Consider the following 22,498-nt stretch of genomic DNA (forward strand, 5'->3'; position numbering starts at 1 on the left):
AAGATTTCTGAAAGTCTTGCTCAGACACTCAAGATTTCAAGCTTGTCTTCAGAAACTATATTCATGAGTTTAATGTTACAATGATCTAAAATTACCTTTTAACAGAAAAGATTCCTCAACCCAACAACAGGAAAAAATACTTTAGAGTACAATGTGAAATATCTAAACAGATAGTAGTCTTAAAAGAAAAGGCACCCCTTTGGTTCTATTTATATAATTCCTTTTCCTCACAGTATCTGCCTGAAAACTAAAGAACTGAGGAATGGTCACAGTAATCAGTTTACCTTGTTTCATTTTGTTTCATGCACCAGGCCTCTAGTGTGCCTGGTGCATGAAATTTATGCACTCAGGGTAGGGGGGCAGGTCTCTCAGTCCAGCCTACGCCCTCTCACAGTCCAGGAGCCCTCAGGGGATGTCCGACTGATGTCTTAGGCCCGCTCCCTGTTCAGGGAATGTCCAATTGATGGCTTAGGCTCAATCCCCACCACAGGGAGCCATCAATTGGACATCCTTAGTGCTGCTGCAGAGGCGGGAGAGGCTCCCACCACCGCTGCTGCACTCGCCAGCAGTGAGCCTGACTCAGGGCTTCTGGCTGAGCAGCACTCCTCCTGTGGGAGTGCACTGACCACCAAGGGGCAGCTCTTGCATTGAACATCTGCCTCCTGGTGGTCAGTGCGCATCATACCAACCAGTTATTCCTCTGTTTGGTGGATTTGCATATTAGCCTTTTATTATATAGGATGTTTATTTCAGAGAGGAAGTGAGAGGGAGAGATAGAAACATCAATGCGAGAATCATCGATCAGCTGCCTCCTACAAACCTTACACTGGGGATTGAGCCGCAACCCGGGCATGTGATCTGATCGAGGATAGAATGGTTGATCTCTTAGTTCATAGGTCGATGCTCAAACACTGAGTCATCCCTGCTGGGCTAAAATTATTATATTCCAAAGGTGTCAGTTCTTTGTGCCACCCTGTGATTGCTCAGTAAATGCTTTCTCAACTAAGCCAAAGATATTTCTTCATGAGAAAAATCTTTCTCTCACTCCCAACCCCCAAAATGATCAGGTTTGAGACTCTAAAATATGTTGCCACTCCTAAGCCCTTCCCAAACAATCCAGATTTTACCTGTAGTAACACTTTCCAATCTGCACTTTCCACCACCAGTCCTTGTACTGAGAGTGCTCTGTGGAAAGGGCAGCCAGATCCAAGGCCTTGGGAAACAAGTCGTTTTAGGTTAGGATTTTCTCTTCTAACAATAAACAGAAACAATAAATAATGAAATCAACCATATAATTTGCATCAATCAAAGCATGCATTAGAAATCAGACAGCAACTCAAGTTGCTCATGTTTCCAGATGGCCCCAGGAATTTTCCCCAAATAATCAGTTCCAGACCAGAGGGCTGACAGCAGATGACAAGTAAACACTGCTTAAAGGGAAGCAGATGTACAACATATTTAAATACAATTTTAATATACAAGGCACAAAAGTGGTATTTTAAAAATCCATACATTTTCACCCTCTCCCCACCATTTATCGACTGTCTAATGATCCAAAACGCCTCCTAATTCAGCGTCAGTCAAGCCTGCAGGGTGTTAACCTGGTCCAACCGCAGGCTCCACTTAATAGAGACACAGAGAAACAGAAAAAAATCAAGGATGCAGGTAGAAAAGGGTTTGGAAAACAGGATCATGAAGAAGCTGGGGTACTTGGGTAATGATCATCTTCAAAAATCTTCATTCCATATTCTGATATCACTTCACATTCCAATAACTCTAAAGGTCAGACTTTCCTTTGCTACAGACTAAAAAAAAATCCCCTTGGTTGCTTTCATATTTAACATGTGTTTCTCCTATCTCTCTTGTGTCTTTTATTTTGTTCTTTCTAGTGTTTAAGATCTGGAAAAAAAAAAAAAATGACTAAACAGGAATGAGAATTTTATATAGAGGAAGTGGAAACCTTTTGGATAAGAGAAAAGCAAATCAATCTTTTCACAGATTTGCAGCTCATAGAAAATTTGAAGCTCATGCAAATATTTAGTGAATAAAAACTCAGGTTATTAGTTAAAAGAGAATTCTGATATTTTAAAAGTAATACTTATTGTTCTTTCTCTCAAGGTTGAAAAACTTATTCTTTAAACAGTGTTAGTATAAGGATGGCCAACACTTCAGTTAAAGGAACTTCAATTTTCAGTTCTATTATCTCAGAATATATCCCATATTATTGTCCATTTCTTAATATTAACCTTTTTCTAAAATAAATGCCAGAAATAAATGCTCTCCTACTGTAAAACTAATAACATTTTTTTGTTTCCCCTCTTCTCTTGCTCCAGGAAAAACTTTTAAATAAATATGCAAATTACTTTTTTTAAAAGTGGTGTCCCTATGCTGGGGTTATAATAGACTTGAAAAATCAACACCTCTACTTGAAAGCTATAGATATTAAAAAACAAGACACATATAACTTTCATATGCTTATTTTTCTTTTTTCCCCCAAGTCAGAAATAAAAATGGAAGCAAAAAATGATGGAAAAAGTGTACCTTCAATTAGCATTATCCCTGGAAATAGTAGAAAAACATATTTTCAATCAGCTAAATTCAGGGGTATAAATATCTGCATATATTACTTTTTTATATTTTTTAATTTTCCAAGACTAGACTCGGTGCTTATTCCAGGCTACTGATTTTGCTCTCACATACGGCCCTGAAACACATCCTCCTACGTAGGATCCCCATGTTTGTGCTAACCCAATTAAGAAAATTAATATGAATTATTGATATAGAATAATAAAAATATACATTTAAATGATCATTCTTCATATGAAGTATGAGGCTGTACTAGACAAAACCATTGGCGACAATTTCAAAAGGGCCCCAAGTTCTCTGAAGACAGGCACCCCTTCTTACACAGCTCTCTGGCTCTGATATGCTGCCGTGCTAAGTAAGAGACACTGAAGAATTATCTATTGATTTAATTAATTCAATTCTTTATTTCTAATTTATGTTGAAAATAACTTAAGCACCAAACAAACTTATTATAGTAATAAGATTCATATTAAAATTTAAAAATTTTAAGTGGTAACAAAATCTATATTATTTCTTTAAAGTCCCAATTTTTAAAAAAATATATTTTATTGATTTTTCACAGAGAAGAAGGGAGAGGGATAGAGAGCTAGAAACATCGATGAGAGAGAAACATCGACCAGCTGCCTCCTGCACACCCTCTACCAGGGATGTGCCCGCAACCAAGGTACATGCCCTTGACCAGAATCGAACCTGGGACCTTTCAGTCCACAGGCCGACGCTCTATCCACTGAGCTAAACCAGTTTCGGCTAAAGTCCCAATTTTTTATTTTTTTAAATTACAATTTACATTCTATATTATTTTGCCTTAGTTTCAGGTATAGCATAGTGGTTAGACAGTCATATGTACTTTACACAGTGCTCCTTCAATGTTTCCAGTACCCACCTGGCACCATATATAACTATTGCAATATCATTGACTATTCCCTATGCTGTACTTTGCATCCCCATGACTATTTTATAATACCAATTTGTACTACTCAAATCCTTCAACTTTTTCACCCAGTCCCTCAAACCTCCTCCCCTCTGGCAATCTTCATTCTAAAGTTCCAATTTTTAAAAATAAATGACTATATATATTTAAGGGCCTTTAAATAATTTAACCAACACAGAATCTCAATATTAAAGGCTCAGAAGATCATAAATAAAAACCGTAAATGCATAGAAGTCCATAAGCAGAGTCTTCAGAGATCTACACATCATAACGTTTGTGAAAATGTCCAAGTGAGCACCCCAACTGCTTTCCTAATAGGGCTCCAACTCTAATGTTAAAAAAAAAAAAAAAAAAGAGTTGTCTTTTCACTATTGTTATAGGTGTGACAACTTCAGGATGATGAAATTAAAGAGCATTTGAAATAGAGACTCCTCGGTCACCAGCTTTATTTTGTCAGTGCTGTCAAATTGCCCCAAAAAGGGAGAGGAGGAAGGGGAGATGTTAAAAACCCCAAGGCAGAAAAAAACAGTTTCCATAGGACAACTTTTCTTTTCCTTAACACTGAAACATCACTTCATAATATTCTCTAAAGTTATCCACAGTATTCTCCATATCTGTCTATAGACAAATGCAGAATCACCAACCCACATGCCATTTTAGATTTGTTACTATTGGCTTTCCCCACAAACGGAAAAAGTATTAAGAATTCAAAGATAGTGCCAAAACCGGTTTAGCTCAGCGGTAGAGCGTTGGTCTGCGAACTGAAAGGTCCCAGGTTCGATTCCCGTCAAGGGCATGTACATTGGTTGCGGGCACATCCCCGGTAGGGGGTGTGCAAGAGACAGCTGGTCGATGTTTCTCTCTCATCGACGTTTCTAGCTCTCTATCTCTCTCCCTTCCTCTCTGTAAGAAAAATCAATAAAATATATTTTTTTAAAAACACGAGATTAAAAAAAAAAGAATTCAAAGATAGAAATATAGTTTCCCATAGAAGAGCAACTTGATTTTTCTTGACATTTAAATACCATTTTACAGTACTTATTTAATATTCTTTAAATTTGTGTAAAATAATTTATTTACAAAGAAATTTGGAGGCCACCCAAGTAACCAGTATAAAAGCACCTCTGATTTCTTCAGCATGTTGAAAACAGAATTCCCTTTTTTCCCCAGCCAAGTTGCAAAACATTCATTAAAAAAAAAAAAAAAAAAAAAAAAAAAAAAAAAGAATGCTTCTGGTTCGTTATCTAAATTCTTCTTCCATTCAGAAAATAACATTTGTGGGGAAAAATAATTTTAGCCCTAGCTTGTTCAGCTCAGAGGGTAGAGCGTCAGCCTGCAGACTGAAGGGTCCCCGGATCAATTCCAATCAAGGACACATACCCGGGTTGCAGGCTCGATCCCCAGATGGGGGTGTGCAGGAGGCAACAGATCAATGATTCTCTCTCATCATTGATGTTTCTATCTCTCCCTTTCCCTTGCTCTCTGAAATCAATAAAAATATATTTTTTAATAAAAATAAAGTAAAATGATATTTTAATGGAACAATCTAATCCAGAACAGAATTATGATGTGGTGAGCCCATACCAGTGAAAAAGAGATACAGGGATTCTGTCTTTCTCAGTATTCCTAGCACACATAATAGTACCAATGCATAGGCACTCAATAATTACTGGTTCAAGGAATAGCCCAATCAAGTAACAAATCCATAAGTAAAATACTGAATAAAAGGGAAAACAGAGGAACCAATTATTTGCGGTTTTACTAAATAAAAACAAAACAAATTGCTTAAGTTCTATAGAGTAATGTATATGTATTGGAGGTTAGCAGAGGAAAAGTCCAACCAGAGGGTTTGAAAATATTAGTAATTCTCCAATCTTTAATAATTCTATCTGTTTATAAGGTAGGAAACAGAACATTTCAGAATTTAAATCCCTAAAGTCAGAAAACTCAAAAATAAAAAGCATGAATTCAAAACTTACAGTCTTAACATCATTTTCATGATGAAAGATATACTCAAACAAAGCCTACAAAGAAAAAAATGCCAAAAATACATTAGATTTTATTTTAACAAAAGCACTCTATTATTATATCAAAACTCAGACAGTTGTGACAACAGCTGGATTGAACCAGAATAAGAATGTACTCGAAAGTGCCTGGGATTTATAAATAATGTGTCAATCCATCATTTGTCACAATTACCCATTTCAAAATATGGCTATTTACAACTAATTCCTGTCTTTACAGAGTCCAAACTGGAAAGCTCAAATGACTGAATATTTTTTCACATTGTACATACTATTTTATTAGAAAGAGATAGAAATGGGGGGGGGGGGGACACTAGAACTGCCAAAAATGACAGATTCATCCCATTTTTAACACATTTTATGTATATTATACAGTGATTATGATATTAAAAACAATACTTTAGACAGAGGAAAATCTGGACTTTCTTCTAAAACAGAGTACAGCTTAAGGGTAAAGTGGGGAAGGAGGAGTTGCTTATTATTCAGATGACTCTAATGCAGCGTTTTTCAACCGCTGTTCCGCGGCAGTTGCCTAATGTGCCGTAGGTGAAGACAAGACAAGAATTTTATAATTTTTCACTATTTTGTTTACTTAATATTTCATAATAAAGTAATTATAAAATACTTTCTTTGTGTTTATTTGATTCCTATTCAAGAGAATTACTTTATATATAGTCAATATAGGCACCGAGTTAAATTTTTTAACATTTTCTAATGGTGGTGTGCCTCGTGATTTTTTTCATGAAACAAGTGTGCCTTTGCCCAAAAAAGGTTGAAAAACACTGCTCTAATGGACAACCAGGGCTGAGAGCCATTATTTTAATCCTTCAGCCAACTCATGCGGATAAATAAGCATTTGCTGGATTATCTGTTGGTAGGACTGCGTCTGTCCACAATAACATTATTTGCACTTGCACAGAGGCTGGTACCCCTGGAAGATATCAAGGTTCTTAACAGAGAGGACTTGGAAACAACAACAAAAAATCAGGCCAAGGTCTTTCTTTAAAAAACTATACGTAACCTTCCATTTGTTCTGTTATACAGAAAAAGGAAGAAAAAGAAAAGAAGTTCAGAATGCAGTTTGGTGTTACCCCTGCCATGAAAAAGATGAGACAGTGCCAGGGAGGCGAGTCACACAGGCACCCCAAGCAATATGCCAAATATTAGAAGTGGGTTCTGAGGAGCCAAGCAAGTTGGGGACCAAAGACAGAAAAACCTGGCATCACTTCTGCAACCCACTAAAAAAGTACAAAATCTAGTTCAGTCTAAATCGAGTAACACAGACAGGTCTGTCCTGGAGGCATCAGAAGTTAACTGTGGAAAATGCCTTCACTGATGAACTTCCTAGTTAGGACACAGCACCTCCAGTAAATGGCTGAAAAGGAATTTCAGGGAACCGGGTATTCCATACAGACTGCTTTTAGCACTCCACTCTCACAGAGAAATGAGAGAACTGAGAAAAGCTTCATGATTCTGCTGAATGAAGCTGATGGGGCTGCTGTCAAATAAGAATTTAGGAAAAGTATCATCAGCACTACTCTCATCTGAGTCCCTTTCTACCTTCTAGCATTTCTCTTCCTGATTTAAACTCCAAGTCTGTATAGCTCGTATCCATTTCGGTTTTCTGGAGTGTTTGATATTTAGCAAATATGTTCAATGCCACTGGAACTGAGATTAGGAATGAGCTCAGGACTCACGTACAGAATTCACAGAGATTACAGTTAAAAACCTGAGCTAGGCTTAAACCAGTTTCCAGAAGAAAAGGGCTCCTGGCTCTGAATTATTCCACGCTACCTCCAAGTATTTTTATACTGGAAAGGTCATGGACTCTCTCCCTCGCCCTCTCCCTCTCTCTCTCTGTTTCTCTCCATCCCTCCCTCCTTCGCTCCGACTTTAATTTAAAGGAGCATTTAATCTTTGAGTAGTTAGAATGACTAATGTACTTGGCTTGCCACTGTCTGGTTTGAGTAATCCTTATTGAGATGCCTGATTAAATACTAATTAGAAGGAGTACATGTTTTTTATCTTCTCTTTGACAGTCCTGAAATCCTCAAGGATAAAAAATTGTTTTTCTGAGAATCGGCCAAGCTGAAAAAGGAAAAAAAAAAAAAAAAAAAATACGCACACATAGAGATGACCTCCTTAGCTTCACTCCCTGAAGATGCTGCTGTGTATCTGCTTGCCTTGCTCTAAATTACTGTTCTTTATAAGGAAGAAAAGAATTTCCTAGAATAATGGTACACTGTATATGCTATCTTTCTGACTGACTTTACTTAACTCCAGACCAAGAGGAATTTTACAAATATAGCAATTAAACATATCCATTTTAATAAAAACATGGCCTTTCCTGCACAGATTTGTATCCATTTCCTACAACGTTATTACAATAATACTTCTAATATAACTTCCTAACATAATTTTAAGTACCTACCTTTGCCAATTTAGGTTTCTGGGCATACTTTGTTAAATTCAGCCTAGATAAATTTATAAAAGGTCCATCCGGACTCGTCAGCATGGAAGCCTATGGAGAAAATGATAAAAACAAGAACTAGAAAACGTTCTCTTGAAACACAAATTAAAATGTATGGATAAAGATTATAAAGGCGACACAGTAAAAAAGAATCACCTTTAGAAACCTTCCATATAATTCTCCACTATCACAGCAGGGGAAAGTGACGTAACGTAAGGTCACTTTGGCAGTGCCAGGCTCTGACAACTCACCGTGCCCAGCCTGACGCACCTTCCGGACGAGCTGGTGATGGGGCGGGCCGTGTAGGCGGTCCGGGGCGTCCTGATGGCCTGCTCCATGGTGCCTGGCCTGCCACCCTGGGTGCTGGGTCTGAGGAAACCTGTGATAGGCCTTCCAGCTTGAGTGATCGGCCTGTGACGATTGTAAATGGTTCAAACACAAAGAAGATCGATAAAGGAAGGGTCTCTAACCGTAGGGACAATATTTAGTGGCAGAAGGTATGACACAGAAGCGCATACCTGATGGCTGGACTAGGCCCTCCGGTCTGATTAGTTCCAGGGAGTTTCAAGGATGTGCCAGGGCCTATGAGAGGAGACAGTGAATTGGACTTAGGTATTACTTATAAAACTGGAAAGACTGTCAGAAACGTGCTGGTGCAAAAGACATTAATAACAGGAAATATATTTTAGGGAAATGTGTTTGAGACTAATATTTATTGAGTGTCTATCAGGTTACTTACGTTATCATATTTCATCTTCACACTAAGTCTGTCAGGTAAGTAGTACTAACCCATTCTGCAAAGGCTTACAGCGGTGATTTTCAACCGGTGTGCCGTGAGAATTTTTTAAACATGCAATACCTGACTACGTATTTGTAAACACAAGATTTCTTCCTCCTAATGGCATTTAATTTACTTAACTGAAAAACCTACACTTACGTGGAACTTGAGCAATAGCATTTTCGTCCAGTATCATTTCCGCAATTCCTTCCTGATCTACATCGATTTCATCGACATATACCATTTCAGTGAGTGCTCGTGCTTTCAAAATCCAAGCTGCCTACAAAGCATGGATAAAATAAGCACATATTAAACAGCATTAGAAGTTCTGCAAAGCCTGTAGAATCCTTCATTAGCATCTAACTGGAGGCCCAATGCACAAAATCTGTGCAAGGGGCTTGGCCCTCACAGCCCCGGCTTCATCCACAAGGTCATCTGGAAGGACGTCCAGAAGGATGCTTTCATTATCATAGACTAGAAGCCCGGTACATGACATTCGTACACTGGTGGAGGGGGGAAGTCCCTCAGCCTGGCCTGCTCCCTCTCACAGTCCAGGACCCCTCGGGGGAAGTGTGCCTGCTGACTTAGGGGAAGTGGCCCTAAGCCAGCAGTTGGACATCCCCCAAGAGATCCTTAGCGCTGTCACAGAGGTGGGAGAGGCTCCCACCACAGCCACTGTGCTCACCAGCCATGAGCCCGGCTTCTGTCTGAGCAGCACTCTCCCTGTGGAAGCTCACAGATCATCAGGGAGCAGCTCCTGCACTGAGCGTCTGCCCCCTGGTAGTCGGTGTGCATCATAGCAACCGTTGTACCACCGTTGTTCAGTCAATTTGCATATTAGCCTTTTATCCTATAGGATTTTTTATTAAGCATGTTTACCTCTTAATGCATTATTCTAATTTAAAGGGTTATGTCAAGAACCTAAGAAGAAAAGATCATTATCATGAAACAACTAATATATCAATTACCTAATAAATAAAAATGTAATAATTAGCTTGTGAGCCTTCTAACATGCCTCTTTATAGATAAAAGAGCTTAGAGGAAATTTTACTGAATAAGAATTTGAGAACAAATGGATAAAGTTACAAACACCGTGCTCCTTCTGTCCTCCTCCCTCAGGATCAAGTCCTTCATGATGACTTCCCTTACAGTTCAACTCTAAACCTACTTCACTCTCATCTGTCTCACAGAGCATTCTCTTCTAGCTTCCATTATTATGTACTTACCGTATTTGACAAACGTTATAATTATTTGAGCATATGTTTAGCCCTCCGTTCCCTAGAAAATGAGCCTTTTTCTTCATTTTTTAATTTTCAATAACTTCTTCGGTGGGTTTTTTTTTTTTTACACAATAAGTATTCCAAAAATGTTGAATTAACTAAGATCAACTTCTCCCAATAATTAATCAACATAATCTTGGTTGCTTTGTGATCTAGCCAATAGAAAACCTGCTAGCAAGTGGAGCTAGGGGAAAGAAAAAAGTAACTAAGGAATCTAGAAAATATCAGCTTTGCTTTAACTAAAAAAAAATTAGATATAAAGGTGTGCACAATTCTATGTCTTGTTAAACACTTAAAACTCCTTTATCAGGAGCAGAGAACAACAAAGCTCAGTCCTATAGACAATATGGAGAGAAGGCAAGTCTTGCAGTCACAGCACAGAGCTGACTTATAGTCTATAGACTCTAAGCTTAGAGCACTAGTTAAGTATACAATTTTACCTATATGTTCCCAAAAATTCTAGTTTAGCACTTCTTAGTTGGGATTCAGGAATCTGTATTTTAACAACTCCACCAGGTGATTCTCATCATGAGAGAAGTTTGGGAAACACTGGTCTAGAGGAAGTAGCAGCAAGGGAAACTTGGACGGTTCAGAGCTCACCATAGCTGCTGAGTGAAGGCAAAGGGACAGAGAGCGGAACACATGAGGGCACTAAGAGGTCCAAAGGGTCCTCACACAAGGAACCCAAGAGGCATGCAGTTAGTCAATCCGCATCTATTGAGTACAGCACTGGGCTAGGTTCTGAGAAGGAAGCATGAGAATAAAACTTGGATCCTAATATCCTGGAACATATCACCTGTTGGAATATAAGGCAAGGCAAAGCAGTGCAAGTGGTACGGAAAATAGTTTTATAGGAATTAAAAAAGTCAAGATTTCTTTGTAGGCTAAAGTAATTGGAATGTATATATTTTTTTAAATTTAAATAAAAGATCTAAAAATCTCCATGCTTTCATTTTGAGTGGGAATAAAGAAGACTATCTTCATGGTATATTTAGGCTCCTAAGGTGATGGCTTCCATTTTCCAGGGCATTCTTTGCTCAGCACCCTCTGGTGGCCAGGAGGAAGGACTGCACATTTTCTGTTGGAACAGTAAAGCAGGAGGTAGGCTTTGCTGGTTCCCTGGGTCATTCCAGCACTTAACTCAGGAGCTCCTACGGCTTGCCAGGTCCTGGGAAAAGAGATAAGTAGGCCACAGCCCTAGTTCCAGCACATGAGAACTGCAGTGCTACGGGAAAGTGTAATGACACAATTCTGGAGCTACTTGGGGAGAAAGGCACCCAGCTGCCTTGAGGTAGAGGGAAAAGCAGAGAAGAGTTTGGCCCAGTGGCCAAGACTAGAAAGCTTTTGCCAGGGAAAGCAAACAACAGGACAAAAGCAGGCTAGTTTGGCAGCTCTGAGACAGCTGAGTCTGGTTGGAGAATCAGGTCCAGCTGAGGCAGCAATCAGGAGAAGTCGGAGAAAATGGCAGTAGCAGATAGGTGATGGTCTCTGTATCCCACAGTGAGGTATATGAATTTTTATCCCGATAAGAATGAGCTGATGAAACTTCAAAACCAGAATGTGGAGTCCTCATTCAGTGGAATTTTTAAAAGCCAAGTTTTTATTATTATAGTGTCATTTATATATTGGGATTTAATTACCCATGCACATATTTTTAAATTATTTTCATGTCCAGACTTTATCTCATAGTTTACGCCATCATGGTTCTCAACATCTATCTTCCTACTAACCTCTCAAATATTAAAGAAGTGCAAATTTTCTTATATTAGGCTAAGCAAAACATAGGAAAGTAAATCAACTATTCCCTTCCTACACAAATTAATAAATACTTCAGAAGCCAAATAAGAACATTTTTAAAATTTTATTCCATAAAAATTCACTTTTTCAAAAAGAGCTCCAATTTCCAAAATCTAATTTTTAAGTAGAAATAATTATGTGAATTTTTTATATCTAAAGCTCTATAATAAAACCTACTTAAACCGTTATTAAATTTTAAATTTCACCACTATTTGAGATTAATCTTCCTGACTTTCCTTCTATCCTAACAAAAAATGACCTTGAAACTCATATATCACTGCTGGATTGAACATCAGATTGTGTTCAAAGAACTGCTCTTGGCAACGTGAACAATTCTTGAGATTTCAGTAATAAACAGCAGATGGGGCTTTGGCTTTAAACAAATTTTTTAAAATTTATTTTGGAAAAAAGCCAAGTATGTTTTACAGCTCCCAAATCCTCTGCCTGTTTAAATTATTTTTTAAGCTCAAAACTAATCAGTGATTAAAATAAAATGCATAATAAAGCACAATCTGTGATCCCAAACTGCCCCTTGAATCCCAAACTGCCCCTTAAATTAGCTTTATCAGATATGTTTAACTTGTTGAAAAATGACAAGGTCAGGCAATTTATGTAAATAATTTGAATACCTATGTATTGTAAGTACTGTGAGATCCACAAAAAATAATAGATGTTTAGGGAAGTTTTTTAAAGAAGAAAAGCATAGATTCTCCCAATGTAACTGAGTGATTACCATATCACATCAATATTTTCTTTTCTTTATCTGTGAAACATAACCCCATCTCGTTCACCTACTGAGTTAGACTGCAGGACATTATTCCGGAGGCAAGTACCTGTTGGCTAATATCAGGAAAAGACTGACTTGTTCTCCCTTCTGTGAGGTTAATCCAAGTTTAGTTATAAAAATAAACATTTCAAAAGGCAAAAAATATACTGAGGGCAACATATTTAAATTGTTCAGTTCCTCTTAATACAGAATGCAAGGCCAGTAGTTAAAAACATGTATGAAACAATTTTGCTAGGTTATTAAGAATAGTCTGTCTAACCCGATTTTGACAACATAAAAATCAGTAACATCTGACACTGTCTAGGCTATGAAGGTGAAAATTTAGGCACAAAATATTGAATTATTATTGCAAAGCCTTATTTATTTTGAAGTGGTAAAAATGAGCCAAAGAAGAGAGAGGCAAAGTATTTTAAAAAAATTAAAAAAAAGTATAAATAGTGAGCTCAAAAGAATCCAGTCACCTTGTTTGCTTTTTATTCTTTTAGCTCACTATCCACTGGATAATTAGGTCTACAGTAACATATCAGGAAAGTAATACTAAGTACAGATCTTTCATGAAGTTCCTGTGCTAGTTTGAAACTTTCCAATGCCATTTATGGTTTTAAAACCATGCAAATTATTGATGTTTTAATTTTAATCAAAAATCCTCCAAAATTAGTGAAAACAAAAAAGCACACTACTTGCACTATTTATAATGTAAGTCCTTCTTAAATGACTTGTGCATAGTATGCAAAAAATAGTTTTGTACCATCTATCAATTTGGAAATCATGGTTATAAACATTTCAGAGACAAATGGCGTACTTTAAAGAACAGGATACTACATTTTAACCTATTTATGATGTCTCTTTACTACTCACAGGCCTCTCTAAGAGCACTTTGTATACTGCTTTCTTCTAAAAGGTTTCATGATTATCCATATGGGCCCTATATAAGGTTCAAATTGCCTATTTACCTGAAAAACACTTAAAATTCTCTCTCATTTGGGAGGGCAAACACCTGGCAATATTTAAACTCTCTGATTTACAGCTCTTTCCTCCCTTCCCCTAATTCTCACACTTCCTGGAAACCCACTTGGACTAAAAGCTTCACCCGCCAGATGTTTCCCTAACGAGACCCCCCTCTCTCCCTCATTTGCTGTTTCTTTCCCAGTTAACACGACCCTCTGACCACCTCCTACCTCTAACCAAGTGGATTTGGTAGAGGTGGCTGTCTGGCCAGGGTCCCTTCCTTTCTTCTTCACTGTGACAAGCACCTCTGTCCATAACCAAGACCTTCTGAACCAGAGTAGGGCTGTTCTACTCAAGACATGTCCTATCCATCACAGTCTCTGCAGACACCTGTGGCTCTGCTAACTTCTTGCTCCCTTTCTAAGATCCTGGTTCCCCTTCCTTCCCTTACTGTTATCCTCTGGTTAATACTGGTTATTTCTATTTAAGCGAAGGGCTTACTGAACAGACTCTATGAGTTCCATTAGGCTATCCATCCACAGACACAAAAGCATTAGGAATGTAATAGTTACATAAGAAGGTACAGAATGCCTAGATACGGCTAATTTTATAACAGGACAGGTAGACAGGCAGCACATTTTCTAATCTATAGCAACAACTAAGCACTAATAACTAAAGTATTCTCTAAACTAAAGGCTGCAGCTAAGCCTTTACCTGAGATACCGGCAATTCAGGACCTGGTTCCTGGAAAGCATTGAGAAGGTAGCAAACATGTTTTTTTTATTTAAATTCTTTATTGCTGGTAGTATACATTTGAAAGAAATACAGTTTCTAAAATAAAAAGTCTTACTGACCAACCAAGTGTTTGTAGGTGAATTCAAACTCACTCAATAAAAATAAAAAATATTAATTTTAATTTTTCCCCATAAGTGCTCTCAGTTCTGCAAAACTAATATACTTTGAAGAGCACTAAATTCTCTATGATCAGAAAATTCTAAGTACTCTAACCTCATTTAGAGCACAGAGAAGATAGCTTAACTGCTCACTTAAAGGAGGCGCAACAGCTCCCCAAATTTTAAATGATTTGACAATTGTACCAAGGAAACATTTCTTTCTATGGTGGTTAAAATATCAGACTTTAATCACTTAGGCAGGAGAAGGAAAATCTACATACTCTAAACCCTCCAGTTCACATAAATACAATGGGATTGGTGGCTGAGGACAAGAAATTAATTCTAACTGTCATGTGCTCTGAGAAATTTTGATAAATAGACTATGTAATATATATATATATCAGTGCCAGGTATTAATAACTCAGGATATTTTCTGTCCAAATTAAGTAGAAATTCATTGGTAAAAAATCAGATTTATAACAAACATCTACCCTTACATGTCTATATCAGTAAGCCTCTGTTGAATACCTGTGTGTGTTTTATTGAGGAATCTACTAAGAAAGAGAAATAGGAAGGGATGGGGAGGGGCCAAGGGGAGGCAGAGAGATCTTTGCCTGCCTTGCTTTCTACAACTCTAAAATCCAAAAAAGAATACCCTACATATTTATTTAAGAATTACTTTGTGCGCAGGCAGGTGTAAACCTTTCGGTCACCATGCGTGGCACGTGGTAGGAACTCCGGAGACAAAGGCCAAGCGAGGCTGGAAAGTGAGTATTTATCAATCAGCTGAACCAAGCACAAAACAGCAGCTGAGAACGCATGGCAACGGGAGGTTTTCAATGCCACTGTGGGTAAGAAAGATCTAGAAAACGTACAGATTTCCCACAGTCCATACTTAGAGAAACACACTGATACACAGGAAATGCAATGACAGAAGTCACCCTCTCTGTTCTTTTTTCTGGTTATTTGTATACATGTCTAGACCCATTATTTCATTTGAGTTTCTTAACAACCACCTGAGAGAGGCAGGTAAGTGTTACTATCCATTTTACAGATAACAAAACAAATTCAGAGAGATGTCTTGCGATTTGCTTAAGGTTATACAAAGAGCCATAGCTCTTTCTTGCCAGGGCATCCTGGAGATTAAAAAAAAAACACGCCGAAACCGGTTTGGCTCAGTGGATAGAGCATCAGCCTGCGGACTGAAAGGTCCCGGGTTCGATTCCAGTCAAGGGCACGTACCTTGGTTGAGGGTACATCCCCAGTTGGGGGGGGGGGGAGGGAGGGGGGTGTGCAAGAGGCAGCTGGTCTATGTTTCTCTCAATTCCTCTCTGTGTAAAATCAATAAAATATATTTTTAAAAAAAGAGTTGGCAATAATAAGGCAGGATTGAAGGGTAAAGTGTACAAGAGACATAAGTTCCATATAAAAAGGGGGGGAAAGCTCACCAGAGGTGATTGTAGACAATGCTTGAAACAGACAAGAAAACAACTAAAGAAGATGCTTGTTATTCTGCCAAGGGCAGGAAGATCCCCCAGTGGCCAAACTGCAACCGGCAGCTCAGCCTCAGAGCACTCTGTTCTCAGACGAAGGCCTCTGTGCGGGCTCTGTCTCATTCCACGGTCCCTCAGGAATACAGTTACAATTTGCCATACCGCTAAAAAGCGTGTCGGGACATGATGTGAAATGAGAAGGTGAGAGAGGAAAATCAGAGGCCTGGAGGATGAGAAGATGTTGGGGCAGGTGAGGTGGTATGAATGGAAGATGGAGACGGGGCCTAAAGGAGAGGGAGGCAGAGAACACACTCATTCCACCACCTTCTCCCGGCATCCCTGGCACTCTGCGAGGCGCTGAAAACATTCCATGGGGGAAAGCACGTGATCCAATGAATTACAGTACACTATGCTAAATGCTATAGTCAAGCTATGGGCCGATTATAGATGACTCAGTTGGAGGGGAGAAAAGAACACATGAGAGATAAGGAAGTCTGAGAAGAGGGAGAGAAATTATTCTGGAAATTACTGAGTGCCTATGATTTATAAACTACACTCAACATCATTTTATCATCAATTCGCACTCCGCACAGATGCTTTCCATATTACCAACAATCCTTTCAGAAAAGCACAGATGACAGAATCCCACATGCAAATATCTCCAGCTCTATAGGGACAATAGCAGCTTACATTTTTGATCACTTACCATGTATTCATGAACTCAACCCTCACAACAACCCTTTGAGGTAGGTTCATTATCATCCCCATTTTACAGGTGAGAAAACGCTGAGGGCAAGGTGGACAGGCAGTATCTGAGCCTAGACATTCTGGGCCATCAGCTTGTAGTTTGCTGAGAATGTGAGATCACAGCCAGGCTGGCCAGCAGACTGCTGTGCGGCGTGGGGAGACCCAGGCCAGCTAGCGCTGGCCTGGAGGTCCATCAGGAGCAGCAGGACTATGACAGGAAAAGACTCAGGATGTTGTAATTTAGAGATAAGGCAAAACTTTTTAAAAATCATTGAGACATCTTTGGATCTCTCTCAATGATAGTTTTGTGATTTTTAATTAACCCACCCCTATAAGGAACCACAAGTGAGGTTTGCTTGGTCTAGCAAATTATTTCCATGGACATCCACACAGCGGAGTAGAAAGCACCAGGCCTAGCCCTAGAGTCAGAAGACCTGAGCTTGGTCCTCGGGAGCCACTTGGCTGCGTGACCTTGAGCATGTCATGCAACCTCCATTGCCCAGTCCTCCGCTCACATTGGAGTAATAGTGCCCACTTTATAGCATAAAACTTTGCACTTTTAAGAAAATGTAATAACTTTCGGAATTCTTCCATACGTACTGTCATTGTCAGTGAAGTGTAAGGCGGTAGCACCTTGGACAGGAGTTATCAATCACACAGAATTTCTCTATAAAAGCATCTACCTAATGAATGAAAAAGCACCAAACTCTCTATGACTTCCCTTGTCAGAACTCCGAAGGAACGTAAATTAAAACTTCTCTTTGGATCTCCTTCAAAGTGAGCGAGAGGACATGGACAGCAGAGTGGCACCGCCCACAACCAGCAAATACCCATTAGCATCAACTTCAATTCACGTCAGTCTGTCTCCTCCCTTCCTCCCTGCACTAAGGCTTTCTCTCGGGCTGCTGGTAATGCTTCAGGGAGTTAAGTCTCCAGATAATTTTGAATGTGACTTCCTAATGGTCACCAGTAATCACTGCAGCTAAGGAACCTACTCTTCTGGGCTATTATTCAGAATTTAACAATAACAGGAAGGGGGAGGAGGATGTAAGGGAACAGAGACATGGATGGATTTCAGAAGGTTAAGGAGATTTAGTAACCAAGTAGCCACGTGGGAATGTAATCTGTATAATTCAGCAGGAATATAAAATCATAAGATGAACTGCTCCATAGGGTACAGAACCAACAGACTAAGTGTGGCTAAGTCTCCACGGCCCCAAAGAGGAAATAAATTAGATAATCATACAGAAAGATGCTTTTTGGCTTGGATCTCTAGATCATTGTCTCAACCAGCTACTAACAGAGAAGTCACTGGGGAGCCCTGATTCCCTATCTTTCATCTAAGCCAGTGGCTCTTAGCCTTTTCTCCACCTTCAAACCATTTACAATAGTAACTTCTTCCTCTCTGTAACATCTCTCACTGCAGGCAGAGATTGAGGGTAGGGAAGGAGAATGTGAGTGACCCCCCTATTCTGATATACGGCTTCCAGAATCACTGATTTTAATAAGTTGGAAATCTATCCGAAATCTAACCGATTGTCAAACAAAAACAAAACACAAACAAACAAACTTAGTGCGTGAAAAACCTCCGTTTTATGAACTGTTTCAATATAATGGAGCTAAAACATCAGAACTGGGTTTCAAGCCATCCATCTGACATATGGAACGCAAAGAACAGTAATCAGATTAAGCCACTAATCAGGATGACCCACATCCTGTAAAAGCAACCTCTCCCTCGGGGTCAGCCTGGTGTGTGGAAGGCGTTTCTCCCTTTCACATCTTGTCACTTTTAACCACTTCTTCAGCCACGATAAAAAAGACAATGCCTCTCTATGAATGGCTTGTTCTTGCCCTACTTTATCAAACGGGGAAACTGTGCTAAATTAACCAATTATCCTTCTCTCTTTACTCTTAACTGACCAGAACCTTAATGAGTGCCCTTCCAGCTTACAGACCCTGCCCTGTGTCTCACCATTCTGCTCCTGGTAAAAGCAGTTCAGAATCCACCTTCTTCATGAACCTTTTCCCACCATCAACCACCATGTCAATACACTCAACCTACCCTTCCGTTCTTCTGTATCCATATAAAAATGTACTACTCTAAAGAAACATGCTATTCCATAGTGTGTCAGACCTCTCTGGCCAACCGGACTACCTCAATTTTGACAAGACTCAAAATTAAATAAAACCCAGAATGTCCCAATAAAAAGCACAAGGCATTAATTAAATATTTTTGAGGGAGGTATGTCAAAATGATATCCCTTAGAGGAGAAGTAAATGTAAAATAGTCTCAAAGATGGGCTTCCTCCAAAAAGGCTGATGTATCAAGACTGAAATGTTATCTTTTTGAAGCTTAACAAATAATAAATCACTTTGGAGAGAGATTCTTCTCATCTGGGAGAAAAATAAGCAAAATGAAAAGTAAGGAAAAAAACAAGAACATCAAAAGCAAAAGCTGTTTTGTTTTGGAAAAAAGTAAGAGCAAACATGAATCCATTTGGCACTCCAAAGAAATAATGTCATTTCCTTGCTCTTCTGTGTATCCCAGCACTGCTTCAAAAATCACTCATTTGTACCAAGACCAGTTTGGTGGCACAGGATGAATATTATACCAGAGAGGATAATTACTATTAGAAACAGTCTCCTGGAGGGATCCAAGAAGAATTTTCTGGACTAATTAACAAGAAATGAATTAAGTTATGTCCATAATGCAAATACATTTATTTGAAAATATAAATGTACATTTAAGAACCAATGGTCCTGAGAATTAAGGATGTGGGGCGGCCAAAACCGGTTTGGCTCAGTGGATAGAGCATCGGCCTATGGACTGAAAGGTCCCAGGTTCGATTCCGGTCAAGGGCATGTACCCTGGTTGCCGGTGTGCAAGAGGCAGCTGATCAATGTCTCTCTCCTCGATGTTTCTAACGTTCTATCCCTCTCTCTTCCTCTCTGTAAAAAAATCAATAAAAATATATTTAATTTAAAAAAAAAAAAGGATGAGGGGCGCCCGGACCACAGGGCTCAGGGGTTGAGCATTGACCTATGAACCAGGAGGTCTCTGTTTGATTCCCAGTCAGGGCACATGCCCAGGTTGCAGGCTCAATCCCCAGTGGGGGCAGACAGGATGCAGCCAATAATGATTCTCTCTTATCATTGATGTTTCTATTTCTCTCTCCCTCTCCCTACCTCTCTGAAAAAAAAAAAAGAAAAAAAAAAGTGCGAGAGGAGGGAGGTTATTTTAAAAAAAGGATGAGGGGCAAGGGTTGGAAGTGATGATCATCAGGCAACGAGGATGATCTTCATAAACATTAATAATGCCATCAAAACGCATCCATGCATATGACTAATTCGCTCATTCAGCAAATACACAACGGCAGCCCCTGGGGGCCAGACTCTGTGAATACCTTACAGACCTGCCATCCTGGACTCGTTCTAAGGAAAGGAAAGAGCATTTGTCAAGTTTTTACTCAAAGGAACCTCCTTAAGCTTCCTAAAGCTCTCCCTTAATTACCTCAGTACTCTTAACACAAATATCTACTTTTTTTAAATTAAGAATAAAGCAGAATTTCTTCAAGGTTGGGAAAAGTAGGCTTGAAATATGTCCAAATTGAAATAACAACTGGGCTCAAAATACCTAAACTGGTCCTAAGAAAAGCACACAGTCCACAAGTATGGTGTTTAAAGGTTGGCTCACAGGATATTTAACATGAATGAACCCTATAAACTTTTCAGCAGCCCTATCCAGATACCAAAAGCCCAGTTTTGCAAGATAACATCAAGCTAAACTTCTCTTCCTGGTGAAACATTAATCATTGTTCTGACCACAGAGATCTTGAAAACCATCGTGCCTAGAACAATGCCTGGTACATCACAGATCTGGAAGTAATGTTTGTGGTACAAACGTAAATGGGTCAATATTTTGTCATGATTCCCCTATTGGATTATGGTTTTTGTGTTGTTGTTTTTTTTTTTAACATCATCTGGAGTACTACTGTCCCAAGAAGCACACTTGGAAAAATACTTGCCCACAGAAACACAATCCTATTACCTAACACAAAGAGAAACTAGCCCGGCGTTTCCACTAACGTGGATTGTTCTAGGGGAGACGGACTGTCTATCTGAAGGCCAAAATGTCCACCTCAACAGGTTATCCTCCATCCATTTGCTGGGACCTACCGCACAGCCTCCTGGGAGTGTTCACCCTCATTGCCTCTGCTTATGCATCTCCCCTCTTTTTTTTTTTTTTTTTTTTTTTTCTAACTAGACTAGAGGAAGAGCTTGGAAACAAGAACTCTATTTTGCATTTCCTAGAAGCCCTGACTAACTGCCGCAGCTCTGCTCCCATTCTCCCTTGGTCTCCCCTTTGCCTCTCCCAGGAATTACCTGTCAACCAGACCAGTACCTCTCATACATGCATCAAGTTATATGACCTATTCCTCCGCTTTACGGAAGATTACACTTGAAGAGAAGTTCAACTATCAGCTGTAGTTTATTTAAAATCTCTTTTAATCATAGCCACCATTTCTTCTTTTAGGCCCTAAAATTTAGGGGGACATTTCTGTCTCTTCCCCAATCTCTCTCTTAAGAATAAATGCATCTTTTCCCCTCCTGGGTTCCTCTAACTGGTCTTATTGGCCATAAGTTGCACTCATGCCCCCAAATCAAATCAAAGACTCCTCCCCCTTGGATAACAGTTTTTAAGAGGAAGTGGAAGGATCACACATTTAATCCAAAAAAAAAAGAAAAGAAAAGAAAAGAAAGCAGCTATTGCACCGGGAGGTAGAAAGTTACAGATCCTTAAGTTTCTCTATAATTGTTTTTTAGAAATTAACAACGCACATACAGCGAGTTTAAGAGCCCATCCACATGCAAGTAAAAATCGGGGACTTAAGTGTTCCTTTCTGGGACCCTTGAAGGAAGTAAAGGCACCGCCAGAGTTGGAGGAGGGGGTGACCACGGCACAGCCATCCTGGGTGGCCCTCCGGGACTCCGGTACGCCGCTGACAGGCAGCCGCCGGCCACGCCTCCAGGGGTCTCGCTCCCGGTGTCTGGGCTAACTAACCACACAGTCAGCCCGACTCCGGGCCTTCCTCCCCGGAGCCCCCCGCCCGGAGCCCCCTGCCTCGTCCCCAGGATCCGCAGGGCCGATGGGGTCTGGCGGGTACCTGGTCGTAAGGGGACTTCTCCAGCATCTGCGTGCACAGATCGGCGCAGAGCTGGAACTTCCTGCGCCTGAAATAGCTCCAGGCCAGGAACAGCGGCTCCATCTCTGGGCCCATGGCTGCCCCGGGTTGCCCGGGAAGGACCACGGACGGACAGACAGACCCCGGGAGGGAGGGGAGGACCAAGGAGGAGCGGGCAGCGTCCAGTTCTGCCCGGCAACGCGGCGGCAGGGGCCTAGTCAGAGGGCAGCCCACAGTGCGCCTGAAAACAGGAGACAGAAGGAAAAAAAAAAAAAAAAAAAAAAAAAAAAAAAAAAAAAAACACCGCAAAGAGAACTCAGCTGCAGGGTCGCCCATACGCTAGGGCTTGCCAAAGGTTGTGCAAAAAATGGGTACTATTAAAGACTACATGTTTCATTCGTTTCGAGAAGAAGGCAGCGTAACTAAAGTAAGAGGCGCTACTTAGACACCTCCGGCTGGGGTCCTCAGCCTCCCCCGTAGAGGCGCGGTTGCCTAGCAGCCGAACGCTCTTCTTACTCTGCCAATCACAGAGTTGACCCTCCAACAGGTCACTGTCTTACTCTTACTCCTTTACCCATTTT

At 39.9% G+C, this 22,498-nt stretch overlaps 1 protein-coding gene across 1 annotated transcript in view; it reads right to left on the reverse strand.

The window, feature by feature from the left end:
• The window catches only part of TTC8 (tetratricopeptide repeat domain 8), a 36,965-nt gene extending 14,863 nt beyond the window's left edge, over positions 1–22,102 (reverse strand). The window contains exons 1-7 of the mRNA XM_084884246.1: positions 21,900–22,102; positions 8,949–9,069; positions 8,530–8,593; positions 8,263–8,422; positions 7,973–8,062; positions 5,497–5,541; positions 1,128–1,213 (exon numbers count right to left, since the gene is read on the reverse strand). Coding sequence (XP_084740372.1) covers positions 1,128–1,213; positions 5,497–5,541; positions 7,973–8,062; positions 8,263–8,422; positions 8,530–8,593; positions 8,949–9,069; positions 21,900–22,013 — 680 coding nt within the window. The 5' untranslated portion in view covers positions 22,014–22,102. The remainder of the gene's footprint in view (positions 1–1,127; positions 1,214–5,496; positions 5,542–7,972; positions 8,063–8,262; positions 8,423–8,529; positions 8,594–8,948; positions 9,070–21,899) is intronic.
• Between the last annotated feature and the right edge of the window lie 396 nt (positions 22,103–22,498).

This window comes from Pipistrellus hanaki (genome assembly GCF_964339955.1).
Source record: "Pipistrellus hanaki genome assembly, chromosome: 1".
NCBI lineage: Eukaryota > Metazoa > Chordata > Mammalia > Chiroptera > Vespertilionidae > Pipistrellus > Pipistrellus hanaki.